The sequence below is a fragment of the Mustela lutreola genome, chromosome 8 (genome assembly GCF_030435805.1).
Source record: "Mustela lutreola isolate mMusLut2 chromosome 8, mMusLut2.pri, whole genome shotgun sequence".
NCBI classification, from domain to species: Eukaryota; Metazoa; Chordata; class Mammalia; order Carnivora; family Mustelidae; genus Mustela; species Mustela lutreola.
In genome coordinates, this window is record NC_081297.1 from 46,506,729 (window position 1) to 46,533,868 (window position 27,140).

At 43.8% G+C, this 27,140-nt stretch overlaps 1 protein-coding gene across 3 annotated transcripts in view; it reads left to right on the plus strand.

Moving 5' to 3' along the window:
* Positions 1 to 1,935: 1,935 nt before the first annotated feature.
* The window catches only part of DYRK4 (dual specificity tyrosine phosphorylation regulated kinase 4), a 50,967-nt gene continuing 25,762 nt past the window's right edge, over positions 1,936 to 27,140 (plus strand). For 2 of the 3 annotated variants that reach the window (XR_009356594.1, XM_059184563.1), the window contains exons 1-6: positions 1,936 to 2,025; positions 7,698 to 7,791; positions 20,536 to 20,616; positions 21,300 to 21,416; positions 22,141 to 22,279; positions 23,951 to 24,114. Coding sequence is in view for 2 of the 3 variants with exons in the window: in XM_059184563.1 (XP_059040546.1) it covers positions 1,988 to 2,025; positions 7,698 to 7,791; positions 20,536 to 20,616; positions 21,300 to 21,416; positions 22,141 to 22,279; positions 23,951 to 24,114 (633 nt within the window). In the remaining variant the exon portion in view is untranslated. Of the gene's footprint in view, positions 2,026 to 7,697; positions 7,792 to 11,615; positions 11,672 to 20,535; positions 20,617 to 21,299; positions 21,417 to 22,140; positions 22,280 to 23,950; positions 24,115 to 27,140 lie in introns of those variants that run through there. The other variant, XM_059184564.1, reaches the window with a different exon arrangement.

Here is a 27,140-nt window from a genome sequence, read left to right on the forward strand (position 1 = left end):
GTTAAGAGCCTACCCTGTATTCGGTACTGATATCACTGATTAATCATCGGGCACCAGCCTGATGAACCTGTTTCCTCTGTGTTATTCCAAGTAAGTTTGGGGGCACCTGTGTGGCTCAGTCGGTTAAGCATCCAACTCTTGTTTTTATTTTATTTTATTTTATTTGTTTGTTAGCACAGGCAGGCAGAGTGGCAGGCAGAGGAAGAAGCAGACTCCCCGTGGAGCAAGAAGCCCAATTCGGGACTCGATCCCAGGACACTGGAATCATGACCTGGGCTGAAGGCAGCGGGTTAACCCACTGAGCCACCCAGGCATCCCTCCAACTCTTGTTTTTGGCTCAGGTCATGAGCTTGCATTGGGCTTGCACTCAACGGAGAGTCCACTTAAGATTTTCTCCCTTTCCTTCTGCTCCTCCCTGACTTGTACTTGCTTTCTCTCTAAAATAAAGTCTTTTTTAAAAAGCAAAATCTTTTTAAAGAAGTAATAGCCTGCACTGAAAATTACTTTAAATAATATTAAAACTGGCCTTTCAGAAAGCACGAATGACCTTTCTGTTGTCAAATCCAGTGTACATTTTTCTCACCTAATTTTATAGACCCTCCCTATTAATGCATTTTCTTTCCTGGGCTCACCTGACACTATTCTCTTGTAGTTTTCTCGCCTGCTCTTAATTATTTTGCAGCCTTATAAACCTGTGTCACCTACATCTACTCTTTCCACCATTAAGCCCTATTCTGTGTGATTCCATTCCATTCTTTTCCCCTGCCTGTCCCACCCCGCCACCCTTTAAGCTTAGGTGACTTCAAACTCCAGTGGTCATATATGACAATGACTGCCAAGTCGGGATTTATTTTTAGCCCTGATCTTGCTTTACAAAAGAGCCTGGTCCGTTGATAATCTGATGCAGTAAGTCATCAGTAAATCAGTAACATCCTTCCTACCCTCCGTGTTTCCCCCACTAGATTTTCTGTAAGTAAAGGGCACTGCCATCGACTGGAAGGCAGGGGGCACTTCCGCCCTTCACATCCAGTCCCTGAGCTCTTTCCCATTTTGTAGGTTGCTCAGAACTGTTCTTCCACCTGCTGTCCCTTACTCTGAAACATTATCACTCACTACTAGCGGGCATCTTTGCCTTGATATTTAACCTACTCTGGCTTACCCTCCATTACCATATTGCCAGAAAGTTTTCTGAAATCTGAGCATGAACACCCCTCACCTTAAAATCCAGGTACATACACCCTAGCCTGTTTAGTTCACGAGCTATTTCAAAACTGGCTATCCCCTGTCTGCTTCTTCAACCTGCGCGCACGCTGCCCATAGGCACTTTTGACTCCTGCCACACCAAACAAGGCCAGCATCCGCGATACCACGTGGTCCCCTAGCTCCCGGCCTTTACACTGACTCTTATTTGCCTGCTTTACATGGCTAATTCCTATTTGGCCTCGAAGACGCAAATTCAACTCCGATCTTTCTAAAAGCTTTCTCTGAATGTCCGTTTCCTCCAGAGACCAGACGCTATACCTCCAGGTCACGCTACTGTCACCCGGCTAGAACTTTTGTTTTCATGCATTTAAAACCTGATTCAGAGTCAATGCTCAAACAGTGCTCATCTGATCACTATTTTATATCCGGAACTTTTGCTATGAGCTACCAGGAACCACAAACGTTTTGGAAGAGGGAGAAAAGTAGGGATAATTTCATGAGCCTGGGCAGTTCGGGGAACTCCAATCTGCCTATCCTTGGGATGTCCTTCAGCTCTACCTGGGGCGAGAGAACGGGAGTAGGGCGGGAAGAGAGGTGCTCTTTATGCCGCTGTGAACGGTGGTTTGGGACGGGACTAAAGTCCAAGTCCTTTCGCGGCCGAAGTCACAAAAAGGGCTGCCAGAGTTTCTATGGCGACGGGAGGAGGGCGTGGTCCCCCACCGGCGCGGGCAGGGAGCCCCAGCGAGCGCCCCGAAGCGGCCTCCGGGCAGTCTGCGCCAGCCCAATGCAGCTCTTCCCACCTCCTGCCGGCGCCCGAACCAAGTAAGGCAGTGCGGGGCGCTAGCGGGGCAGAAGGTACCGCGGTGAGCCAGAAGCCTCTGGGGCAACGCGGGAAGGAGGGGGAAGAGGGGAGAAGGGAGGTACAGATAATGCAAAATAGTAGGGGGAGTGGTTGGAGGAGAGAGAGGGGCGGGGTGTGGGCGCGGACGGGAGGAAAAGTGCTCTGAACCGCTGCATCCTCACGACTTCAGCTGAGTGTGGGGTGGGGAGCAATGGGATTTTAGGGAACTCATAAAGATCTGAAATTGCTTTCAGCCCTGAACCGACAACAAGGGGCACAAAACTTGCCTCCCCCTTTATCTCCAGGGCGTGACTGGAGATAAAGGTCAAAGGTGAGCCTACAACCCCACACCTGCTGGTTGTCCTAGGATGTGGCTGGTACCAGACTATCCTGGCTCAGCCCATAGGCTTGCAGCCTCCATGCTCAACCAGAGCCAAGTGCAGGACAGCTTTAAGCTGTGTGTGGATCATAGGTCTGTACAGGGCGTCACTTTCCCTCTGGGTGGTCCTTGCCACTTTAAGGTAATGCTCATCTTAGGAAATATTTTCCTTAAAAGGGGGATGAACCATGCAAAATTTGGATTTTTAAAAAAATCTGTAGTTGAGTCGTGGTGCTTGCTATATTTGAAATGTCCATCAGCCAATTCAAGGCTTAGGTAACTTGTGACCCCTCTGACCTCTATCTTAATTCAAGCTTCACTGTTCAGGCTTCAGTGGAGACAACTGAGAGTTCAAACTATGAAAGGAAAAACGTGTCCCTTGCTGCCATCTACATGTGTTCAGTATGTAAAATCCAGGATTTAATCGTCTACATGTGTTAAGTACATAAAATCTAGGAGTTCTAAGGAATTCTTCAAACCTGGACTTTGCCTTATTGACTCTAGGACTTAGGTGTATTCCTTCCCTCCTTGGTTTTAGTCCTTATCAAGAGGGTAATGATACACCTGAAAGGAGTCTCGAGTGGTGTGACAGCCACTCTTTGACTTCTGCCTTCTGCAGCTCCATACTGTCGCCAGCAACTTGGCTAGAACACATGCTTTGCAAACTTGTGGAGGACCCAGTGCTGGGGGTCCGTGGTTCTAGCTGATCCCAAATCCAATGTGACTGTTTTGTTACAGCTAAAAAGGGCAAACACCAGTCTAGTCTTCATTAATAGAAACAGAGGGACCAGGTGAGTGATGTGGAGATCTCACTGCCTGTACATAATCTAGACTCTAGAAAACTGTAGCCACTTAAAACAAGGTCATAAAAAAACTAGGAAGTAGAGAGGGACAATAACAATAAAAGTTCTTCCCCCCCCCCAAAGATTTTATTTATTTATTTGACAGATAGAGATCACAAGTAGGCAGAGAGGCAGGCAGAGAGAGGAGGGGGTAGGGGGAACCAGGCTCCCTGCTGAGCAGAGAGCCCCAATGTGGGGCTCAATCCCAGGACCCTGGGATCATGACCTGAGGTGAAAGAAGACGCTTTAACCCACTGAGCCACCCAGATGCCCCACAGTACAAGTTCTGTCATGCCTGAATACTCTGTCCTACCAAGATGTACTTGAAATAAAATGACAGAATGCCTGGTGATGGGTGGGTGCGGAGGCAAAAAGGCACTGTTCTGAATATTCAAGAGCTCTTGGGGTAGAAGGGTGGGTAGATGTGTTCTTTGTTGTTCCGTAGAGGATAGCAAGTATCCCTGGAGGACATGTTGCTCAATATCATTTCTTCCCACCAACGTTTGCTGAGCACCAGCCGTATGTATAAACAGCCCAATGGGAAATGGGTTGCCTAGATAAACAGTGGGCTCTCTCACTGGAATATTCGAGCAAAGACCCAGTGGTTGCTGGGTGTGCTCTAAAGAGGATTTCTGCCAGGGTCGGAAAATGGATGAATGGCCCCTAACAACTCTTCCGGCTCCAACCATCCATGGACCATGAAGGGTTTCAAGGATAACGGCAGAAGGGCCAAGGAGTTTCCTTGCGGCAGTGAGAGTAACTTACATACGTTAAGTACGTTATCTCCTATTCACAGAAATGCAAAGGGAGTCCCTGCCAGTCCCACACAGCCACAATTTCTGCCCCAAACATAGCTCCCCAGGGTGTAAAGATCAATCTGCTTGGCAGCTGCAGTAAAAATACTGAAATCGTAACAGGTGAATCTCAAAAGATATATTTCCTTTCTGGGCCTTGAAGATTGGTGTACATAGATAACACATTATGTAAAAATACTATGTATGCAGAATGCTGGCCCCAGTGTTGATGGGTCTGTCATGCCCACGAGACCTTGAATTCCTTGAAAGCAAGAATTCTGTCTTATCTCTCAGTTCCCCATGCTTAGCATGGTCTCTGGCATTCAGATGGTGGTCTCAAGTTTTTTGATGAATTAACCTAAACTATCTTAGATTTCTCTTTCTTCAACACATTTGTACCAAGAGCTTTCAGTAGACAAGCCATGGTCCTTGTCCCAAGGAGGACTATAAGAAACAAATAAAATCCGAGCTCATCATTCTTGCCTCCAAGAGATTCACAATCAAGAAGAGATGAAACATATACCCCTAAAACAATTAACACTCAAGTTGTTGACCAAGTGACAAAATGATCTCCACACACAAAAGTGCTGAAATCTGGAGGAAGGAGATGGGTCTGGGCTGGAGAGGAAGGGAAACTGATCTTGGTGTGACATAATAGGAGGAAGTTTTTAAATTTTAGTTTCAGTTCTCAAAGCAGTATTCACTTTAGCTCTGAGATGTGTTATCTTTAACCCTTCATGCAACAGTTATAAACAAGATATAAATATTCTCCTGGTTCACCATTTATTTTGAGGATAAAAGGTGGCATTTGGGAAGCTTTGAATATAGCTTCTGTGTCATAGATTAAATTGAAGTCAGATTGAAAACATTATTAGGGAAAATGGCGTAAGATAGTCTTTGGTGACCAGAGAATTCTCCAAAGGAGGGAACTGGTGGCATAAGTCGCAATAGACCTTTTCCAATCTGTCAGTATTTAATACAGTGTAGAACTGGAAGGGACATCAGAGGTCATCTAGTCCAGTCCTGTCATCTTGTAAATGAGGAGACTGAGTATAGACAAGGCATAGGACTTGCTCAGAATCTGAGGGCAGAAGGGAGACTAGATTCCAAGATCCCTCAACGTATTCTTCAGGTCTTCATGTTCTCTTCACCTACATGTTCTCTTCATCTGGAGTGCTACCAGAAGCTGAAGAGAGACAGAGCTCCATTTGCTGGCAAAGATACAGGGGGACTTGCACTATCTCCCACATCCCTGTGAAGTAGATGGAGGAGGCCTTGGCAGGAAAAATTGTATTCATTCTCATCCCATGTTTGAATTTGGCAACCCTCACATCGAACCGATGGCCCAAATTCTACCAGTTCTTTCTACCCAATTATTCCCAAGTTCCCACATCCACTGTTTCCTCAGCCTCATGGCTTTGACTGAAGGTCCTCATCATCTCTTGCCTAGATGTTCAAGACAGCATCCTACTTGAGCTTCTCCGAACCTGGCTCCATGGTATGGCCAGAGAGATGACCCTAAGTACAAATCTGATTTTGTCAGACTTAGAATGGCCCATGCGACTCTTTCTTTAGAGTCTAACCACATCTCTGGCCCTCCACCGGCAATGTCCGTGTGCTCGCACTTTCTGAAGAAGACAGAGCTCTCTCATACTGTTGTGCTTGCAGTCTCGTCCATCAGCTCTGGACTCCATGCCTGTCTTGTTTGTTCTTCAAGGACAGTTCTGCTGTGCTCAGGTGTGAAGGCTTCCTCAGCTCTTCTAACAGATTCAGTCACCCCCCTGCAGTGCGCTCCGTTAGCTCTTTGCACTGGCTTCGGTTACTGCCCTGATTATAGGCATTGTACTGGCCTGTCTCCATGTGTCTCCCTCCAAGATAAGGACAAACCAGAGGCTATGTCTGGTTTGTCAGAGGAATCATCTCAGCAGATGTTTATAGAAAGAAAGGAAGGGAAGAGAGAAGTGACATTATGATCATTTGAAGAGAAGCAACTAGTCCTTTTTGTTTACTTTTGCCTAGGATTTTTTCATATTGTGTGTGTGTTAAAATTCATGTTTCCACTCACCTCTCCCAGATCCACCCCTCAAAGGTAATTATTTTTAGTTTATGTTTTTCCTTATTCTTCAGTATACCTGATTAAGACATGCAAACATCTTTTTTTTTTTTCTCTTTTTTAAAGATTGTATTTGTTTGAGAGGAGAGAGAGAGAGAGAGCCTGATCGGGGGAAGGGGTGGAGGGAGAGGGACAAGGAGACTCTCGGCTTAGTCCCTGCCTCAGGGCCCAGTCCCAGGACCCCGAGATCATGACCTGAGCTGAAGGCAAGAGGCTCAATGGACTAAGCCACCCAGGTGCCTCCATCTTGTTTTTTTCTTAAACAAATGTGGAATCATACATATTTTTCTGTTTTTATTGAATACATTACAAGGTATACATAGAGACTTCCTTCATTTTTTAAAGTGATTGCATCATATCCTATAGTACATGTGTACCATATTTTTTAACTTCTTATTTATATATAGACAAGTAATTTCTGGGTTTTCAACATTATGAGGCGATAATAGTGGGTGGGACTTGTCTTGAGTCCTTTGAATAACTTCAGAATTGTGATGCTGTCACCATTTATTATAGGATCTGCAAGAACCTACCAATGGAGTGGTTTGCGGGAGCCAGGATGACGTTTGCACCGATCCCTGTTCTGTCCTTGCTCATAGGTCCTTGGCTCCCTTGGCTCTTGCTAGAGTTAGAGGCTGAAAGGAGCGTCAAAGGGACACAAAGCAGAACCCCAGCTGCTGTCTGTTAATGGAACAGGCATGTAACAGTGGATTGAGAGCCTCCTATACTCTTCCATTTACATGAATTCCCGCTTTAACCAGATTCCGTATACTTAATGTGAATTAGTTTTTCATCTTGCAGTGAGTTCATTATTCATACAGATCTGCTTTGAACAAAGAAGGTGCAAAAAAAAATGGCTAAATGAGATTGAGGCAAAGCACTTCTACCCATTGTCCCTTTTTCTTTTTCTGTAAGCAGTAACCTACCAAGTAACCACTAATATATTTATCTTTCAGAGCAAGAGGCGGTTGTGGAAAGAGAATGGTTTACTTTGCAGTGAGCTGGAGGAAATGGGTCTTTTTGTTTGGTGTCCTAAACTGCTGGCCACCTCATTAGCTCATCTTCCTCCTTTGACTGCTGTCTCCCTTTACCCTGAGCACCCAAGGACTGATGTCAAGATGCCCTCTCTCCTGACATCATCAGCCACCAGGACAGAAAAAGGGAGTTAACAGATAATCTGCCATTGCTTTTAGGCCTGCCACTGTATTTTTTTTTAAGTATTTTTATTTATTTTTGAGAGAGAGAGAGAGAGAGAGCGAGGACAAGCAGGGGGAGCAGCAAGCAGAGTAAGAAAGAGAGGCAGATTTTCCACTGAGCAGGGAGCCAGATGCTGGACTCAGTCCCAGGACTCTGGGATCATGACCGGAGCCAAAGGCAGACCCTTAACAGACTGAGCCACCTAGACACCTTAAGCCTGCCACTTTTTATCTCGAGGCCTGCCTTGCATTCTTCCTATCCTTGGGTGCAGGGGCTATATTATATTTTGCTCCTACTGCCAATGTACTTTTTACTATTCTTCCCACAGGACTACCATGGATGCTAAAAAACCAAGGAATAGCAGTTTGACATCCTTCCCAATTTTGAAAGCAAGAAAGAAACAGAATCTCAACCCTGGGAAGGTAAAGATCCTTGACTGTCATTGGGCAGGGGAGGTATCATCATGAAGACTTGGGGACCTGAGACCAGGACTGACTGTTTTCCTCCTAGTACCTTTGATGACAGGATGAGGGGAAGTTCTGGTGTGGAGGGACCAGGCTGGTTGGCAGAGACAGGTCTGGGTGGGCTTGGAGGGAGATTGGCTGCCGGGCCAGAGTGGAGTTTCGTGAACTCCAGAACTGCAAGGCCTTCATTGAGCAGGTGGCTTGTGTTTGAGGACACCTTGGATTGGTGTCTGTACTACAGTCTTTTGTATTGGGCTCTGTATTTCTGGAACCACACAGGAGGTGTCCCAGAATTGTCCCAAACATTTCCAAAAAAGGTCTGTGTGTTTTGTTTTGTTTTTCCCTAACACAGACATAGTGTCTTTATTTTTACCCAGCCTCAAAAACTAGTGAAACACCACAGCATAAAGGTAATTTTGTGATGTGGTCACAAGATTACCTCTTAATCAGATGTACTTTTTCATCTAATGCCCTCAGTTTGAATTTCACACTGACTCAAAAGATCATATTGGATCTTTGCTCTGAAAATTCTGTGGCAAACTTGAGCCCATTGCATTCAGCTTTGACTTTGAATCCTGCTTGTGTCACTGAATGGAAGAGCCAGAGTTCAATAGCCTATCTGAGATCCGATAAAAATTCTCCCCCCTGTAGATCACACACCACTTCCTTAAAATTATGACTCTTACATCACCTCTTTCAAGCAGTGTTCCTGATTTAGCCTTAACATTCTCTCCCTCTGGGTTATAACTCATAAAAATGAATCCTAATGCAAAGCCCACTGCCCCCCAACCCTACCCTTGGCATTACCACATACAACAGAAACCATTATTTTGTGATTCACAGTCACAAAAATTTACTAATTCCTAAAACATTTCTTTTGACAAAACAATATAAAATATTTAAAAGAATAAGTCTACATCAAAACAGGATAATATAATAAAGACAACGTTCTGTCCAAATTTAAAAATATTGTGCAAACAGATGGTCTTGGTTACGACTTAGAAAAATCATCACAGGTTTTGCAAATTGTATCTATTTTCTTACCTTCTTGAGCTCATATTTATTGAGTATTTGGGTGTCTCTCACATGAACTTTAGAGGCAAGTTCAATTATTATCCTCATTTTACAGATGGGAAAGCTGAAATTCAAGTGGATTTAACCAGCCATTGCCATACAACATTGCGTGGCAGATAGAATGCAAACCCATAGTCTTAACTACTCTTTTCCATGCCTCTTTGTTGAGTAAAGTCATTTAACTCTGTTAAATGTTGTTGTATAAAATTCCATAATATATTTATATTGATTTTAAGGAAAGCATATTCTGCTATAATTGCTATGATAGGAATTTAAAAAAAATCACACTGAAGACCAATTCATTGATGTTATATTTTGTTAACTGCCAACAATTACCAATACCATTTAAAAATACTTTCTAGGGGCCCCTGGTGGCTCATTTGGTTAAGTGTCCGACTCTTGGTTTCAGCTCAGGTCATGATCTCAAAGCCCTTCGAGGAGTCTGTTTGAGATTCTCCCTCTTCTCCCGCCCTCTCTGCCCCTTCCCTGGCTCATGCGGACGTGCACATGTTCTCTCTCTCTTTCCCAAAATAAAAAATAAAAATAAAAAATATTATCTAAACTTACTGCTATTGTCTTTACATTGGTAATTATTCTTATGGGCCCTAAATAAATGTCTTTTCACCATATGTTCATTTTTCCCAATGGACTTCTCCTCTAGTTGAGCTGAATAAGCCTAAGTAAGGAAAGACAAACAAATCAATAACCATTCTCAGCACATGGAATCTTGGGTTTCAGTGGATAGTTACAATATTAATTGGAGAATGAAAAGAATGAATTATAATCTCTTCACCTTAAGAAACTTGGACGATGAGAGTACTATGGGTCTCAGCATATTAACTATCCCAAGCAAGTGTTGAAAAAATATTTTACATAAATTGATAGTAATTTATATTTACTTCATGGCATTTAATGTTGTAACATTAAAGTTATAACTATAATATTTATAATAATAAATACTTAAGCATTTTAAATATAGATCTTGGTAGTGTTTCAGCTAAGGAAGTTTTAAAAATGTTATTTTTAATAACTGATGTAAGACAACAGTGTGATCCTCTAGATAGTAATATATCCTTCTTTAAAAGATGCCCCCATTCATTTGGCTAAAACACAGTAAAATATCAAAGAGCTATCTGCAACAGAGAGATCTCCACAGGGAGTGCTTTGTCTTGGATGCCCGTGGAGAGTCCACATCCTTTCAATTAGCCGGCAAGGATCACAGAGTCTCCCAGTGGCTTCCAGTGACATAGGTTCTCTGTGCACTTGAGGAAAATGGCCTCACGGTAGAGTTTATCCGAACTGCTGGCAGAGGGACCGTCCTCTCTTCTGGTCCTCATTATCTCAGTGAGTGAGTCCATTGCACAGCATTTGGCTTTTCTGTCACTCTGTCCGAAGGAAATGTGTTGTCTCGTGGCCAGCTTCTGGGACTGAAGACTCTGTTAATTTAGAGTGTGACTTTACAGTTTTTCTGTCAATTAATGAACAAGTGCTAGAAAGTACATCCTAAGCCCTCTAAAGGCACGCTTTCTGTTTTCAGCACTAGAAAAACAGGGATTTTCTCTTTCATTTCTCTCCTACCCATCCAACCATTTAACTGCTGAGTACCGCCTCCTTGGACATGCCTCCGCTCACCATTCTTTCTAATTATATTATGTAGTTGTTTGTTTAACTTGTTTACTGTTAGCCTCGCCACTGGCCACGTGAGACTATGGAGCCCTTGAGCTAGGGCTCGTCCAACTGGAGCTGTGCTGCACATGAAAAAGACACACCACGTTTCAAAGACGTGGTGTGCGAAAAGGAATGTGAAATACCTTAATGATAGCTTTTGATAATTGGGTGAGTTTTGTAGTATGTTAATAACTCAATGACATGGATAATCTTCTTAACTTCCCTTTCTCCATCTGTAAAATGAGGGCATTTGATTACAGACTCCTAAGGTGGCTTCCAGCACCATAAATGTCCAAGCTCCACTCAACAGAAGTCCGGAAGGGGAAACGTCATCCCCAAGGCCATGCACTGGGGACAATAGAAAATGTCTCCAAGCACTTGGGCTTTCGGGCTCCTGCTCTTGCCCCCCCTCAAGCCCTAAAGACATCCAGGCTGTCCTTCCTCCACCTTCACCAGGGACATAGCCTGGTGGGCAGGGCTCCAGAGAGGACACTGCATAAGTGAGATGAAAGCCTCAGTCTTCCCAAGTGGCTGGCCATGTTCACTCTGTTAATGGGTCTCCTGAGTCCAGGCTTGGCTGTGGGTATAAGCAGGAGGCTACTCTTTTCTGTCCAGACATCCTGGGCTTCTTCACACAGCAAAGGGGCTTTCATGGCAGAATCTTATTTACAAGTGGCCATGGAGAGATGCTGCAGCTTGCTTAGGCTCTGTGCAGCGACAGTAGCTTCACGCCTTACCTGGGGATGTGAGGAGCCTAGCAACTGTCTCCCCCAGCTCTCTGCAGTGCTCGGATGATCCTAATTGTCAAACTTGTTGTGTTCTGTAGCGAGTCCCCAAAGATTTATTTTCTCTCTTCTTGTCACACCCTCTCTCTGCGTTAAGGCATTTGTTTTGAACTCACAGTTGCTCTGGCTTCTGGGAAGGGATTATGGAGCTTACAAGGAGGAAGCTGTGATTTGAAATCACAGAACTTGAGTTTCATCTGCCCACCCAACATTGATCATGCACTTGGAATTTTTTTTTTCTTTTTTAATTAACAGGAAGGAGGAGGAGACGAGGAGGAGCCAGCTAAGAAAATAGAAAAATAGCCGGTGAGGTATGATCGAGGCAGGTGTTTTGATAGAGGTGTCTGCCTTTCTGAAACATCTGGGTGGCCCAGGGGCAGGAGACCAGGTTGGCCTTGATGCCTGCTGAGAATCCGTTTGTTTTCTCCCCTGAACTTTGCAGATGAGGACATCTGGGGCTCAGTCCAAGGTAATAAGACAAGACAGTGTATCTCGAGATTCTGTTCTAACTAACCCTACAAGGAACCCTATCAGTGAGGGGGCAGGAAATGTACTCCCTTGTGATTCATGGTTAAATTGTGCATGTTGGGGATGGGGGCTTGGCATGAGGAGAATGCAAAGTAGGGAAGGTGAAGACACAGTGGCACCAGGGAGAGGACACTGATGCAAGACACAGGATTGGTGCAATTCTGTCCTCCATTTGGACATAGAAGTTACATGTCTATGTGGTTGATGATGAGAATGTGCTCCTGTCTGATAGGATTTGTGAAGACCTTTTTTCCTAAAATGAACGATCTCTTTCACCTAGCTCCCCAGCACCGGGAAGCCTTCTGTGAGTAGAGATTCATTTATTTGCACCAAAACACTTTCTTTTCTTTCTCTTTGAAAAAATGCAGTTACCTTTGAGAAGAGGGTATTGGCAGGGGAATTCTCTTATGTGCTTTTGCTGATTAGGAGGCATTCCTTCCAAAAGGAAGTGCTGGGGAGCAGGACAGCACTAGCTCCCCTGGTGAGAACTGAAGCCACTAGAAGAGGGAATATGGAGATACATGGGGAGAGTGTGGACTACCAACCAGGAACAGAGTCTTTGAGGACAAGGACTAGGGTTTCCTCTTTTTCAGTCTGTCCCTTTTCTTTCCCTTCCTTCCTTTGGCAAATATGTAAGGCTCAGAATTCTGAGATAAGACTCCTATATTTTTATTAAAGGGGACCACTGCAACAGCCGTCTAAACTAGGGATATGGTGGGCAGAGTCTTGGAGGAATATTTATGGAGGAACATAATTATGCTATCCATGGTAGGAAACCATAGATGACAATTAGCAAGTTTGTGAAAACATTCTCATTCAGTCCTGTAAGTGGGAGGTTGTGCTAACTGCAGCCAGCTTGTGTTGAATAATTTAGATTTATAACAAAGGCACCTCCCTGTGACAACATACACAGAGGCAGCCTTCATTAGAAACAGCCTATAACTAATCCTATTATCCCAGCAAGGAAGATGGTATGCCCCATCCCTGCAGGTGGTCCCAGGTCAGTCCAGGCTCCTATGACTATAGATGCCATGGATGTTGACACCTGGCTAGGCACTCTGGGGACCCCTAAATGAACCCGCCAGAGGGAATAATCTTGAGAGGCCTCCTGTTTCCTGCCATAGACTCTTGTTGAGGGCAGATAAGAATTCACAAAAAATTAGGAAGTATACGTACATATCAAGGACATAAAGGAAAACCAAGTTCAGAGTGGGAAGGTATTAATTCCAAAGGAGGGGATGTCATTAGAGTGTGGTTTCCATTCTGGCTGCAAATTACTCACTTGGAGTGCTTTTTTAAAAATATGGGTTTCTGGGTTCCACCACTAGGTAGGTTGGAGATGATGTATTTTAAGAGCTTTTCAGGAAATTTGAAACCCCGGACTCTGTGCTTTAGCATACTGCCTGCCACATGGAGGTGCTCAGTAAATTTGTTAAAAATGAATGCGTCACTAAGGTCCATCCAAACTCTGTGGTTCCAGGTATCACCCCAGCTTGGGGAGGCAGGAAGTGGGTGTTCCTGGGAGAATCCTTGAGTCCAAGTTACAGGAATCAGCAACCAGAATAGTTCGGCATCTTTTAGTTATTTTGCCCGATTGTTGGGGACAAGGGTTGGGGGGGTGCAGAAGCTGGGTTTCAGCTTTCCCACCTTCCTCTGAATCAGGTTTTAAGCCAAACTCAGCTTTTATTTGAGCTGACTTTTGCAAAGTGATGAGATGGAATTAGCCTTTTCTTTTGCTGAGAAAACAAAAGGAGAGTGAGAGCCCAAGGGATTCCAGCTCAGAAGACAAAAGCACAAGAGAGGCGGAGGAGGGGCCCAGGGTCAGAAGTTGAGACACCAGGCTTCTGATCAACCTCCCTAGTCACCATGCATGTTGGTGCAGGGCCTGGACCCTCTGCGGTCTATTACCAGTGATGGCAAGCTTAGCTGGAGACCCTAGGGGAATCCCAAGATTCAAATGTGGGCCTTGATGTGGAGAATCCTAGCAATCTGAGCCCACTTGTGAGCAGAGGGGTCTGCCTCCATTCGTGTGATCTGCACAGTGCAGTGACCGTGCTCTGAGGCTCTGAGTCCAGGTTCCTTGACAGTGTCTCCTCAGATCTAACTTTCTATGCTTCAGGCTCTCAGGGAAAGAGTGCGCCCTGCCAGTGTCACTCTCTTTCCCCACTAGTGTTGATATGAACCATGTAGACTTCTGTGTTTTAATATTGCTTTTTAAAACAATGATATTTTCTGTGTTATAAAAGCAGTACATGTTCATATAAGAAGCTTGGAAAATAAAGGAGCCTCACAGTTCAATTCTGGCTGTTGAGACCTCCAGGAACAGTGATGCACACAGAAAAGAGCCATGAAAGGACCTCGGTGGCATTCTCAGATGCCCTGCCTTTTTATCTCCTGGCTCCTCCAGAGGTTTTCTCCAGCCTCAGAACAGTGTCCAGGTCTTAGACAGCATAGGAATCACTGCCTATGCTAGGTACCCCTGTGCATAAAATCTTTTTTATACTGAGGACTCTACATTTGGATAGAGAGCTCATGACTATTAGAGATTCCCACTGCAGTGGCTCAAAGGTCAGTGAGGGACCATAGTACAGTGTTACGAAGCTCCTGGTCTTAAAAGAAAAAGTCTTTTTTGCCACTGTGCATGTGGGAGATCATACTCTCTTCTTACTGCGTCCTGGGGATGTTGTGATAGAATGAAATGTTGTTGTGGGACATCCGGTCCCTATTGAGGAAGGCTGGAGACAAACAAGCAACAAGTTGGTAAAGTTGTGTGACCCACTGGTAGAGGTGTGCACGGATATAAAAGCCAGCAACCCTTGGGGCAGACAAGCCTCGGGCAGCATCCTGTGAGTTGCCTTCTCTTTTTACCCTGCGTTGTCACACAAAGGTAATTTTTTATAGTCTGTCATGTTGTAACAAAGTTCAGGAGGCACTCTTCTATACAATGGTTCTCAGTATTGGTTCCATGAGAGGATTAAGGATCCACTCAAGACACTCCCAAGGACCACTTAAATGAGTCTTCCAGACAAATGGGACTTTGGAGGTTGCATCTTGTCCAACCCTCTGAGCCCATGCATATTTCTCACAGTGGCTTATTGGCCTTTCCAGTGATAGAGAGCTCACTAGCTCCTAAGGACTCCCACTCCATTTTTGGACAGCTCTAAGCTCTAGAAAATCCTTTATATTGAGCTAGAAACTACCTCTCTATAAATTCCACACTTTGGCCTCATTCTGTCCTGCAGATCATGTAGAACAAGCTTATAGTGAATCATAAACTATAGCACTTCTGATACTACCCCTCCCCTCAGGAGTTTTGTTTGTTTTATTAATACCCTTCTCTTCTTTTTAAGATTTTATTTATTTGACAGAGAGATAGTAGGCAGAGAGGCAGGCAGAAAGAGAGGAGGGAGTAGGCTTCCCGCTGAGCAGAAATCCCGATGCAGGGCTTGATCCCAGAACCCTGGGATCATGACCTGAGCCGAAGGGAGAGGCTTTAACCCACTGAGCTACCCAGGCATCCCATTAATACACTTTTTTTTTTTTTAAAGATTTTATTTATTTATTTGACAGAGAGAAATCACAAGTACACTGAGAGGCAGGCAGAGAGAGAGAGAGAAGGAAGCAGGCTCCCTGCTGAGCAGAGAGCCCGATGCGGGACTCAATCCCAGGACCTTGAGATCATGACCTGAGCCGAAGGCAGCTGTTTAACCCACTGAGCCACCCAGGCGCCCCCATTAATACACTTTTTAAAGAACAGTTTTATACTTGTAGAAAAATTGAGCAGATAGTGCCGAGTCCCCATATATCACTCTGTACCCCACACCCAGTTTCCCTTATTATTAAAATCTTGTATTTGTGTTGTACTTCAGTTGTAATAATGAACTGATAGTGATACACTTTTTTAGATTTTTAAGATTACTTATTTTAGAGAAAGGGAGCATGCACGGAAGTACAGAGAGGGACACAGGGCAGAGGGGGGGAGAGAGAGAGAAAGTGAGAGAGAGAGAGAGAGAGAGAGAGAGAATCTCAAGCAGACTCCCTGTTGAGCATCAGCGCCCAACATGGGGCTTGATCTCACAACTCTGAGATCATGACCTGAGCTGACATCACAAGTCAGATGTTTAACACACTAAGCCATGCAGACACTGAATTCTTATTTATTTTTATTTTTTAAAAAATTCAGATAATGAGGGCGCCTGGGTGGCTCAGTTGGTTGAGCAGCTGCCGTTGGCTCAGGTCATGATCCTGCACTTCCAGGATCGAGTCCCGCATCGGGCTCCCAGCTCCTTGGGGAGTCGGTTTCTCCCTCTGATCTTCTCCTCTTTCATGTTCTCTCTCACTCATTCTCTCTCAAATAAATAAATAAAATCTTTAAAAAAAAAAAACTAAAACAATCTTCTAAAAAAATAAAAAAAATTCAGATAATGATACTTTTTTTTTTTTAGAAGATTTTATTTACTTATTTATTTGACAGAGAGACAAACAACGAGAGAGAGAACACAGCAGGGGGAGTGGGAGAGGGAGAAGCAGGCTTCCCACCAAGCAGGGAGCCTGATGCAGGGCCCAATCCCAAGACCCTGGGGTCATGACCTAAGCTGAAGGCAGACTCTTAATGACTGAGCCACCCAGGCGCCCCAAGATAATGATACATTTTTAACTAAACTCCACACTTTTGGCAGATTTCCTTGTTACCTAAGGTTCTTTATCCGCTCCAGGTTCCTATCTAGGCTGTGACAGTTTCTCAGACTTTTGTTATTTTTGATGATCTTGACAGTTTTGAGGACTGTTGGTCATGTATATTGTATGATGCCTTTCTGTTGGAATTTGTTTTTCTCATGATGTCATTGGGGTTGTAGGCTTTGGGAGGAAGCCTACTTGAGGTAAAGGGCCATTTTCATCCATCATATCAATGGTCCATGTTATCCACATGGGTTGTGGTCGCTCATGTTGATTAGATTACCTGGCTAAGGTAGTCTTTGTCTAGTTTATCCTGTAAAGTTGCTTTTGTTCCCTGCTTTCCATGCCATACTTTTTGGAAACAAGTCACTATGCACAGCTTAAAGGGTGGGGAGTTATGCTCTCCTCTTCCAGGGTGGAATGTCTGTGTAATAGGAACTCTTCTGCATGGGAAGCTTGTTTCTTCTCCCCTATTTATTTCTTTATTAATTTATTTACATCAGTATGGATTCATAGATATTTATTTTAAACTTTGAGTTATATCCAACACTACTTTATTTTTTTTTGGTTAAAAATTTTCCAGCTTTGGCCATTAGGAACTCTTTCAGTTGGTGCCTGTGTCCTTTTGACACACTTTCATCAATGTGTTGTTGCTGTTTGTTTTGTAGTCCTTCTTTACTTTATTTTTTAAATTTAATTTTATTTTTTCAGTGTTCCAAGATTCATTGTTTATGCACCACACCCAGTGCTCCATGCAATACAGTGCCCTCCTTAATACCCACCATCAGGCTCACCCAAACCCCCCACCCCCTCCCGCTCCAAAACCCTCAGTTTATTTCTCAGAGTCCACAGTCTCTCATGATTCATCTCCCACTCTGATTTCTCCCAACTCCCTTCTCCTCTCCTTCTCCCAATGTCCTCTTGTTATTTCGTATGTTCCACAAGTAAGTGAGACCATAAGATAATTGACTCTCTCTGCTTGACTTATTTCACTCCGCATAATCTCCTTCAGTCCCATCCATGTTGATATAAAAGTTGGGTATCCATCCTTTCTTATGGAGGCATAATACTCCATAGTATATAGGGACCACATCTTCCTTATCCATTCGTCTACTGAAGGGCATTTTGGCTCCTTCCACAGCTTGGTGATTGTGGCCATTGCTGCTATGAGCATTGGGGTACGTATGGCCCTTTCTTACTTTATGTCAGTAGAAGATTCTCCAGGCTCATCTTGTGCATTTCCAGACCCAGTTCTAGAATCAATCATTTTTCCAAGGAGACTTGGTTCCTTTTACTAGAGAATGGTATTAGAAACCAAGTTGTGAGTGTTAGGTGTGCTTGTTCCTTTGGGGTGTTATTTCTTTTAGGACCTCTCAAGCTAACAAAGCTGTGTGTGTGTGTGTATATATGTTTGTGTGTGCACAAGTGCATGCATTAACCTTTGTGTAAACACGTATCTATAGATATTTCTATATGTAACCATTTGTAACTACATTGAGTTAAACAAGAGTTACTACTGATGCCTTTAACCCTAATCCATTATCACATGGTGGTAATGTCGATGATGACTTTGAATATCTGTAAATCTCCAGTCTAACATGGCAAACCTGCTGTCATCCACAATTCATTTATTTAGTCATTTGATTCCAATATATATGTATGGAAGTATCAGAATTGTTAACCTCTCAGACATTTTGTTTTGTTTTATCTTCTCTCATACTAAATATCCTCAGTGCCTTTAAGCATTTTAGACTGCTCATCTTGCTCATACTCCATCAATTCTGAGTCCATGTTTTCCTTCTCCTGAGAAGGAAGGAAAGAGAATGACTCATTTTACAAGAGAATGACTTCTAGCAAGTACTTACCCTTGGTATACACAAAGCACTGGTTTAAGTGCTTTATGTACATGAACTCACTTAGTCCTTATAACAGTCCTATGAGACTGGTACCGTCATTATCTCTGTACTACAAGAGGAAAGGTTAGTAACTTGCCCAAGGTCAAACAACTAATGAGTTGTGGAGCTGGGATTTAAAACTAAGGCCTGATGTCAGAGTTCATATCTGTGATCATTATTTTGTGCCACATTGCTGCTAACGCGTCTTTCTGAAGTACTGCTGTGCATATGTAACACCCAGACTTGCAAACTATCAGTGATTCACCACTGCCCGTTAGATAAAGACCAAATGTCTTAGGTAAGACTTCACTGCCTTCCTCAATCCAGTATATCCTCTGCTCCAGCTTAGCCAGCATGACCGTCAGAGCATTCCAAGATACTGTTTCACCTTAAGAGCACACTCTCTACCCATCCTCCCAGATAAAGCCCAGAGCAAGCCAAGCCCCTTCCACAAAGCTTCCTCACATCCCTTCTATCAGATGCATTTGCATGGATCTCTTCCTTCTTTGTCGACACTCATTATTCATACCCTTTGTTTCTGAGTTGTGTTTATGGCATTTAGTTGTGTTTCAATAATATACTTTTCATTGGTCTCTCCAGTCTCCCTAGTTGTTCTCAATGCCAGCTTGTCATTGTTGATGACTGTTATAAGTTTAATTCCTGCATGACTTATTTCATGAGAAGTGGGGACTTTGTGAGATTTGTGATTGCAGTATTTGCTCAGATATCATCATTGTCCATTCAATAGATAATCAAATCCTGCATTAGTATATGTTAGCCAATCAAATTAGTTTGGTCTTAGGCCTTGAACCATGCTCTCTGCAGCCCCTACTCTCTCAGATCATGTCCCTATTCTAGGAGGTCAAGATGGCCTATTCTACATAGTTCCCATTATTACAGCTCTGTATAGGGCTTAGATATTAAGTGGAAGAACTGTCCCCAGTTCCTATTTCAGTGTGGCTAGTATGCCAGGTTTTACAGGATTGGGTCTGGCACCAGCTGTGTCTCAGATTAATCTCATTCAGCTCCCTAAGAGGGGGCTGGAAAAGAAGGAGCACCCATGAGTTCTGCTTCAAAGAGAAGAACCTAGATTCAAACTGTAGCCTGTACTTGCTAAACTTTAGTAATTTTAGTGCCACCTTCATGGTTTTTGCCATATCTGCATAATGCTAACTTTTTTTTTTTTTTAAAGATTTTATTTATTTGTCAGAGAGAGAGCGAGCGAGAGCGAGCACAGGCAGACAAAGTGGAAGGCAGAGTCAGAGGGAGAAGCAGGCTCCCTGCGGAGCAAGGAGCCCGATGTGGGACTCGATCCCAGGATGCTGGGATCATGACCTGAGCCGAAGGCCGCTGCTTAACCAACTGAGCCACCCAGGCGTCCCAATGCTCACATTTTTTAACTTAAATTTTGGTCTCGTTTTACATAGTAAAATTGTAGGTTTAATAAGTTATAGTTTTTCAAATGGATATTAAAATAAATGTATAAACATTAGGTAGCTGTTATCTTGTATCACATGCAATTATGTCACAAACCTTGATGATGTGTCTGTGACACTTTGGCGGACACAGCCCTGCTGTTTTGGTTTTTCCTCCTGACCCCTTTTTAGGTGTGAAGTCTGTTCTGATCAGGTAACAGGTGTTCAGGCTGGGCTCCTGTATTCTAGTGGGTTCCACAGGGGCAGAGCCACTTCAGAGACACTCTGAGGGTAGAGAGAGTCCCTGGGCAAGACTGTGGGCATTTTCTTCTCTTCAGAAAGAGGAGCTCAGCTTTTAGTTCTTCCCATGTCCAGGGTGCCTAGTTAAGATTTTATTTGAAGAAAGGCTTCCATGGATTTTTTTTTTAAAGTTTGAAAACCATAGGACAATTCACTCTAGGATAGGTACTGCCAGAAAGATGACTTCATCCATATATTCATTCAGTACTTCTCTAGGCCTCTCTTACCTCTTTCTAGCTTTGGCATCAAGAGAGCTGGCTCCAACTGTGTCTTGATTGTTGTAATGAAGCAAAATATTTCTCAATATCTTGAGATAATAGCATGCTAAATACTATTCCAATACTGTTCTACTTGATCTAGGTTGAGAGTAAGCCTTTGGTTCAAGCTCAGAAGCCACCTTCCAAGATCAAGGACTTCAGAATGACTCGATTCTTGCCTAAGGTGGGAAGTGATGTTTAGTGTCTTTTTTCTAGGAAAGGTTGAAGATAGGTGGGTGGCTAGGATAACTTTTCAGAGGCATTTTTCATCAACTCAGCATAACATGATGCGTATGTTCTTTCCACATCTCCACACTATTTTAAATGTTGCTATTCACCGACAGATTACCCCTCTTGTAATCAATCAGTGTGTGAGGGCAGGGATCCAAGTGAGGTCAAATCAATAATATAAAGAAAATGTGAGCTTATGTTGCAGCAAAGGGGATGTACATTATATAGCAGGAAATGTTTTCCCATATTAGGATGATAAGATATTGGAATGATGATAATAATGGCTAACACTTATGGGATACTCTACATGAATTGCCTCATTTACCTCACAAAAGCCTTACGAGGTAGATCCCATTTTTGTCCCCATGGTAGTGGTGAGATAACTGAAGCTTAGAGAAAGAGATGTGTGGCCTATTTAGGGTCTGCAGTTGTATGTGGTGGAGCAGGGATTCAAACCCAGAGCTCATCTGCTTGACCACTCTGCTTTTCTCTACAAGAGCTTTGAAAATAGATTTAGATCTGGATTTGGTTCAGACTCATTCTTGCTGTAGCAGGGGAGCTGGGATAAATGACTACCTGGAAACATAGATTTCTTGCCTGAGGCTTCTGCATCTTATCCACTCTCTCCTTATATAGAATCCAAACACCAGCATTGCTTCACTCCCTTTTGTGGATACCAAGGGGAAGAAGAACATGGTTAACTTCCCACGCATCAGCAACAAAGTCTTGCTAAAGCCACCCCTCCTGTATCAGGTGAGTACAGGGCAATGGACATGGCCCTGAGCAGGCAGGTCAAAGAGTCTGGTCCGGAACCAAGTTTAGAAAGGCTGAGGATGGTGGGAAAAGCACAATGTCACCTGAAGAGTTGGGTTCTCGTCCCGTTCTTACTCTACAATGAATGTAATCCTAGCAAATAAATCATTGACTTTCTTTTATCTATAAAATGGGCTCTCCATAAGGTTGTCCTGAGGATTCATTGAGGGAAAGAAGAATGAAATGTCTGGTATATAAATGGTAGAAGCATATGAAATGATTGTTTTCCTCCAATGTCTCCTATATTTTTTGATGGAAGGACCAAAAAGAAAGAGCATAAGAACGTGCCAAATTAAAGAGGTATTACAAACACAAAAGTTGAAGAGTTTGTGCACTTGGGCAAATCACTTTATCTCGTTAGGAAATGGCCTTCTTAAGAGCAGTAGTAAAAAAAACTATTCCAATTTTTTCCTGGAGTAAGAGGTCACTGGGGCTATCAACTGCATAAGGTATTGAGAATGGCCTCACAGAGAATAATGTGTGTCAGACAGATACTTCCTTTGAGAGAAAGACTGAGAAAACCTAATGTCTGATGACTATCATTTTCTCCCTGGAAAGCTAGGAGAAGAATCTGGCTGGATGTGGGTGTTCTTGGACTAATCAATGGTTTGTGACACCCAGAAGTCTAATCAGTACTTTATTTCAAGTCTCTTTGTCTGGACAGGAGAATCAAAGTCACAATCAGATGCCAGCCTCTGAGCTCAAGGCTTCAGAAATGCCTTTTCATTCAAGCATTAAAGCCGAAGATCCCAAGCCAGAGGAGAAACCACCAAGAAAGCACAAGGTGCCTCTGACAGCGGCAGGTATGTCTTTTGGGAAGTAGCAGGGTATAGGGGGTTGATTCTAGATGGTCAAGTTGTCCTGAGCTGAACTGAACCAGAGAGGGCTAAGCTTCGAGGTGTTGGAGAAGTCAACTAAGACAACAAGCCAAAATGAAAGTAACAGTAAGCTTCTCATCACTTACTGTGATCACTTACTTCTCATCACTTACAGGGGAAAACACCAGCTCCTCAGTGTTACATTTTCCCTGTGGATTGGCATCACTCCAGGTCAGATGTATGAGCTCAGTCAGAGTTCACTGCCTAGGCAGCTGAATAAGCCTCCTGTCATTTTATGCAGGAGAGGGAGGGAGAGGTGGAGGGGAAGGGTTCAGAGTGGAAATGTACTGAGTACTGAGTCAGAGTAGGGCAACTGTCTTGATGTCTCACTTCCTCCTCTTGATAAGGAGGTCTTGGCAGAAGTATCTGAGGAAGGCATCTGAATAGGGGCTCCTGGGTTAGAAATGTAGATGTGCATAAGTGCACATGCTTAGGGGAACCTGAGCCCTTGACTGCAACTTCTCAGAGATTTCATGCACTGGCTCTGCACCAGTGCTGGTATGGGGAGGGCAGCTTACCCATGAACCCTGCCAGGAAGCCTTTACAATTACCTATTGTTGGGCCTGAAAGAGCAGTCATAGTTTTTGGCCGGGACTCCAACTCCTCACAAGGTTCAGCGATGCATCCCCTATTAGAATTCAAAGAAAGAAAACCAACACCCACTTTGCCAACACTATCTTACGCTTGGAGCTCTTTTACCCACAGCCTTTAAATCGTCCTTCCTCTTCTTAAACAATCTGAGGAACTGCCCACAAGGAGACCACTTCAATCTTGAGCTAGTTCTGCCTTTATAGAGCTCATACCTGCTTCCTTGCTGTCTTAGGTCTTGGTTCTGTCTTCTGGACTAAGAATATGCCTTACGTAGCTTTCACATGACTGACACAGGTCTTGTCTCTCATGTCTTTCTTCCTCCTGGCAGTTCTTTCTCCAACTCTTCAGCAGTTTGTCAAATAACATGGTGCCTTCCCCTCCCACTCCCAATCCTCAGGGCTCTCTCTCAGCACTCTCCAATTTAACTCCTTAAAGTTTGAACCCCACCCCACCTGCTGCCAAACCAAACACCAAACACCTGATGGGGGCTGGCCAGAAGAGGGTGGAGAAGAGCAAACACAAGTTTCTTCCTTGCAGTCTGAGGGGCAGATTTGAGCGGGTAATACCTCCTGGGCCTTTAAAGTTGCACTTTAGTAACCTGCCTGGCCCTTGAGGACATTGTAGTTTGCAAACCCTCTTGGGAAAAACTGTGTAGCCCCAAACCATATCAACTTGGAAACTGCTGCCAGTAGTTTCATACTACTGTTGACACCAGCTTTACCTCCTGAAATTTTTACCCATGCTGCTGCAACCCATAGCTTTTGGGGGCTAAATTCTCTCTTTCCTTTCCTTTGTGTTTCCCTCCTGATTTGTTGAAATCAGCACAACACCTTAACATTTATCCTTTACATTTCTCCCTGTGAGATTCGAGACATGTGGTCCTTAGGAAGCCACCTAGTTAAGGGCAGGAGTGACTGGCTCATGAGCTAGAAGGCGTGCCATCATCAAGACCCTGGGCAAATCCCCACATTGCCTTAACTGACAACTATAGCGTCTTTCACACAGAGGCTCTTAAGTTTTTTAAGAACGAGCTATCTTCATATGAGCAAAGTGAAATCCTGGGCTACACGGAGCTGTGGTTCCTGGGGCTTGAAGCAGAGAAGCTCCACGTGACTCCTGAGAAGTTCAGCAAAACGAGTTTTGATGATGAACACGGCTCCTATATAAAGGTGATGGAGAAATATGTGGTGGTAACTCCAGGGGCGTGGGGCTCAGGGACAGGAAGTAGTCTGGAAAGAAAAAAAAAAAGTGTGGGGTTTTTTTCTTTTTTTTTTTTGAAATAACATTTGGTGATGATACATCTCAAACTAGGCATCCTGAAGGATTCTAGTAGGTGCTAAACCAAAGAAATGTCATGTTTAAAAATGGGAAAACATGCAATTAATATACAAACTACTCTGCTAACAGAGTACTGATTTTTCTCCAAGAGTATTTGGGGAACAGGCTTGCATCCCGAGCAAATTCCCACAGGTTCTTTTTCTGCATAACCTTGTACCCATTGGAAGAGCCAGACTCCAGGGGAAAAATGCAGTCTCCACAACATCTCTTTTTTGTCTCCTCCATACACTCCCACACATGGACCTCTTTCTATTTCATTTTAAACGCCATTTCTCCACAACCAAAAAAAGTTCTTGTCACTGTAGTCCCTGGCACCCAGTCTTTGACTCCTTTCAATTTCCCAGAGATGGATCGTGGGAAGGGGATCTCTCCTTCTCCTCTTCTTATTGCATCTCTGGGGTTGACCAGGACAGTGCCTCTTATCAGCCTGAAGGCAAAATCTGGGCAGTGGGAAGTGTCTCTTATGCTTCAGAAAGCAATTTCCACTTCTGAAAATGGATGATGCTTAGTCCACCAGTTATAGGCTGCTGGGAATTTCCTCCTCTGGACATTTCCTCACAATGTGGTTACATTTAAAGAAGACAAGATTGGTCTTCGATGGCTTCAGAGAAGAACATATTTCTTAGGAGTAATTAGAGCCATGTGTCTCAAGCTTTCCTATGCACACAATTCCCCTAGAGATCTTGTTAAAAATGTGGATTTTTATACAGCAGGTGTGGGGTGGAGTCTGAGATATTGCCTTTTTCAGAAGTTTCCAGGCAATGCCCACACTGCTGGTCCTTGGGTCACACTCTGAGAAGGAAGGCTTTAGAATTTCTGGCACAGATTCTCCATCTAGTGCCCTGGTTCTCAACATTTTTAGGCCAAGGATCCCTTTGGGAGTCTGATATGTGCTATAAGTCCTCATCCTAGAAAAGGCATCCTGAACATACATAAAGTTTCAAAGAGGAGTGGATTGTTAAGGGATCCTTGGTTAAGAATCTCCAATGCAAACCTTAGTTCCAGTTCATCTGGACACCTTTAGCTCCTCCACCCCGACCCCACCTGGGCGTAGGATCTCTGGGAAATTCCCCAGCAATGTCAGCAGTACCTTTATATTAATTCACTGCAGTTCAGTTCCTCTGTCTCAAATATTAGGGAGCAATGTTACTGGTGGAGGCAGGCACGGGGATAATGCATGCTCACTGCATAATCAAAATCTCCATCTCCATTTCATTCCAACGCATGCCAAATTCCCAAACAAGCAGCACAACTGCATTCTCATTTCCATTCTGTCAGCCATTATTAGCTGAATACTTGTTTGAGAACCTATCATACACTTGAGCATGTGCCAGACTCTGGAAATATAAAAGGAACTACAGAAATGAGTACAACCTCGTTGCTGGCCTCAAGTAATAACAATCAATGTCAAAGTTGACATGTAGATGAATAATTATGATACAGCCAAACTGGTGACCCATGCAAAATACCTTTATGCCAACATGTGCAGAACTTGTCCATTGCCCTTTCCCTGTACATTGTCACGACAAACTTTTGCAAGTAGGGCAATCCACGTCCACGTATTAGTAACATACCTGTTGATGTGCATGATCCTGATTCTTGCTGTATAAATGAACCAGCAGCATGGGATCACAAACACACCCTGAGGACTTGTGCACAAACACATGTCTTTCACCTCTCCCAAATTCCTGAGGGCAAAACTGGAAATCAGAGATTCTCAGAACTAGAAGGCATTAGAGGTTGTTATCTAGGACCTTCAGTCCTAGGCTGCCTGATGAGGGCACTCAATTCAGAGTGGGAAAGTGACTTGTCTGAAGATATGGAGATAAAGTCTTTTTAATTAAAAATTTCCTGTTGCTTTGAATAAACACCTGTTCTCTAGCTCCCAGCCCATGGAGGGGCATGGGTGACTCTGGCTCTTGGAAAATCTTTCTCCTCTTAGTTCAGAAAGGTTCAAGTTCTGTACTGCTAACTCTCACATCAGAATTAAATCTGGGTAAGTCAAGAGGAGAACCAGATCTGACCAGGAAGAGGCAGAACAGACAGGAAACCTTGTTTGATTGCTGGAGACACACCCAGTGTCTGAAATAGAACTTTCCCCAAACTGAGGCTGCTGCTCAGCTGCATTCAAGAATTATGAAATATCCAAACTGAAAGGGACCTTAGAACTACTTTGTTCACTCATCTTAACTTTACAGGTTCCCACATAGGTGGGTTGGTTCCCACCAACCAGAGATGATAGCAGGACTGGGACTAGAACCCAGTTAAAATTTTTTATTTTTAAAGATTTTATTATTATTACTTATTTGTCTGAAAGAGTGAGTACAAGCAGGAGGAGAGACAGACAGAGGGAGAAACAGTTTCCCCATTGAGCAAGGAGCCTGATGTGGGACTCGATCCCAGGACCCTGAGATCATGACCTGAGCCCAAGGCAGACACTTAACCGACGGAGCCATCCAGGCATCCCTAGAACCCAAGTTTTCTTTTCTTTCTTTTTTTTTTAAAGATTTTATTTATTCATTTGACAGACAGAGGTCACAGGTAGGCAGAGAGGCAGGCAGAGAGAAAGGGGAGGAAGCAGGCTCCCTGCCAAGCAGAGAGCCCGATGCGGGGCTCGATCCCAAGACCCTGGGACCATGACCTGAGCCGAAGGCAGAGGCTTTAACCCACTGAGCCACCCAGGTGCCCTGAACCCAAGTTTTCTAAAGACCATCCAATGTTCTTTGCACTGCCTGACATGGATAGGGCCTTGTGGGACCTTCCTGACGCCACATTGGTAGCCTGGGATCTGAGCAGTCACCTGACCAATGCAACAGTAAGGAGAGGAGGTTGGGAGTTGCACAAACACCTGGTGCAG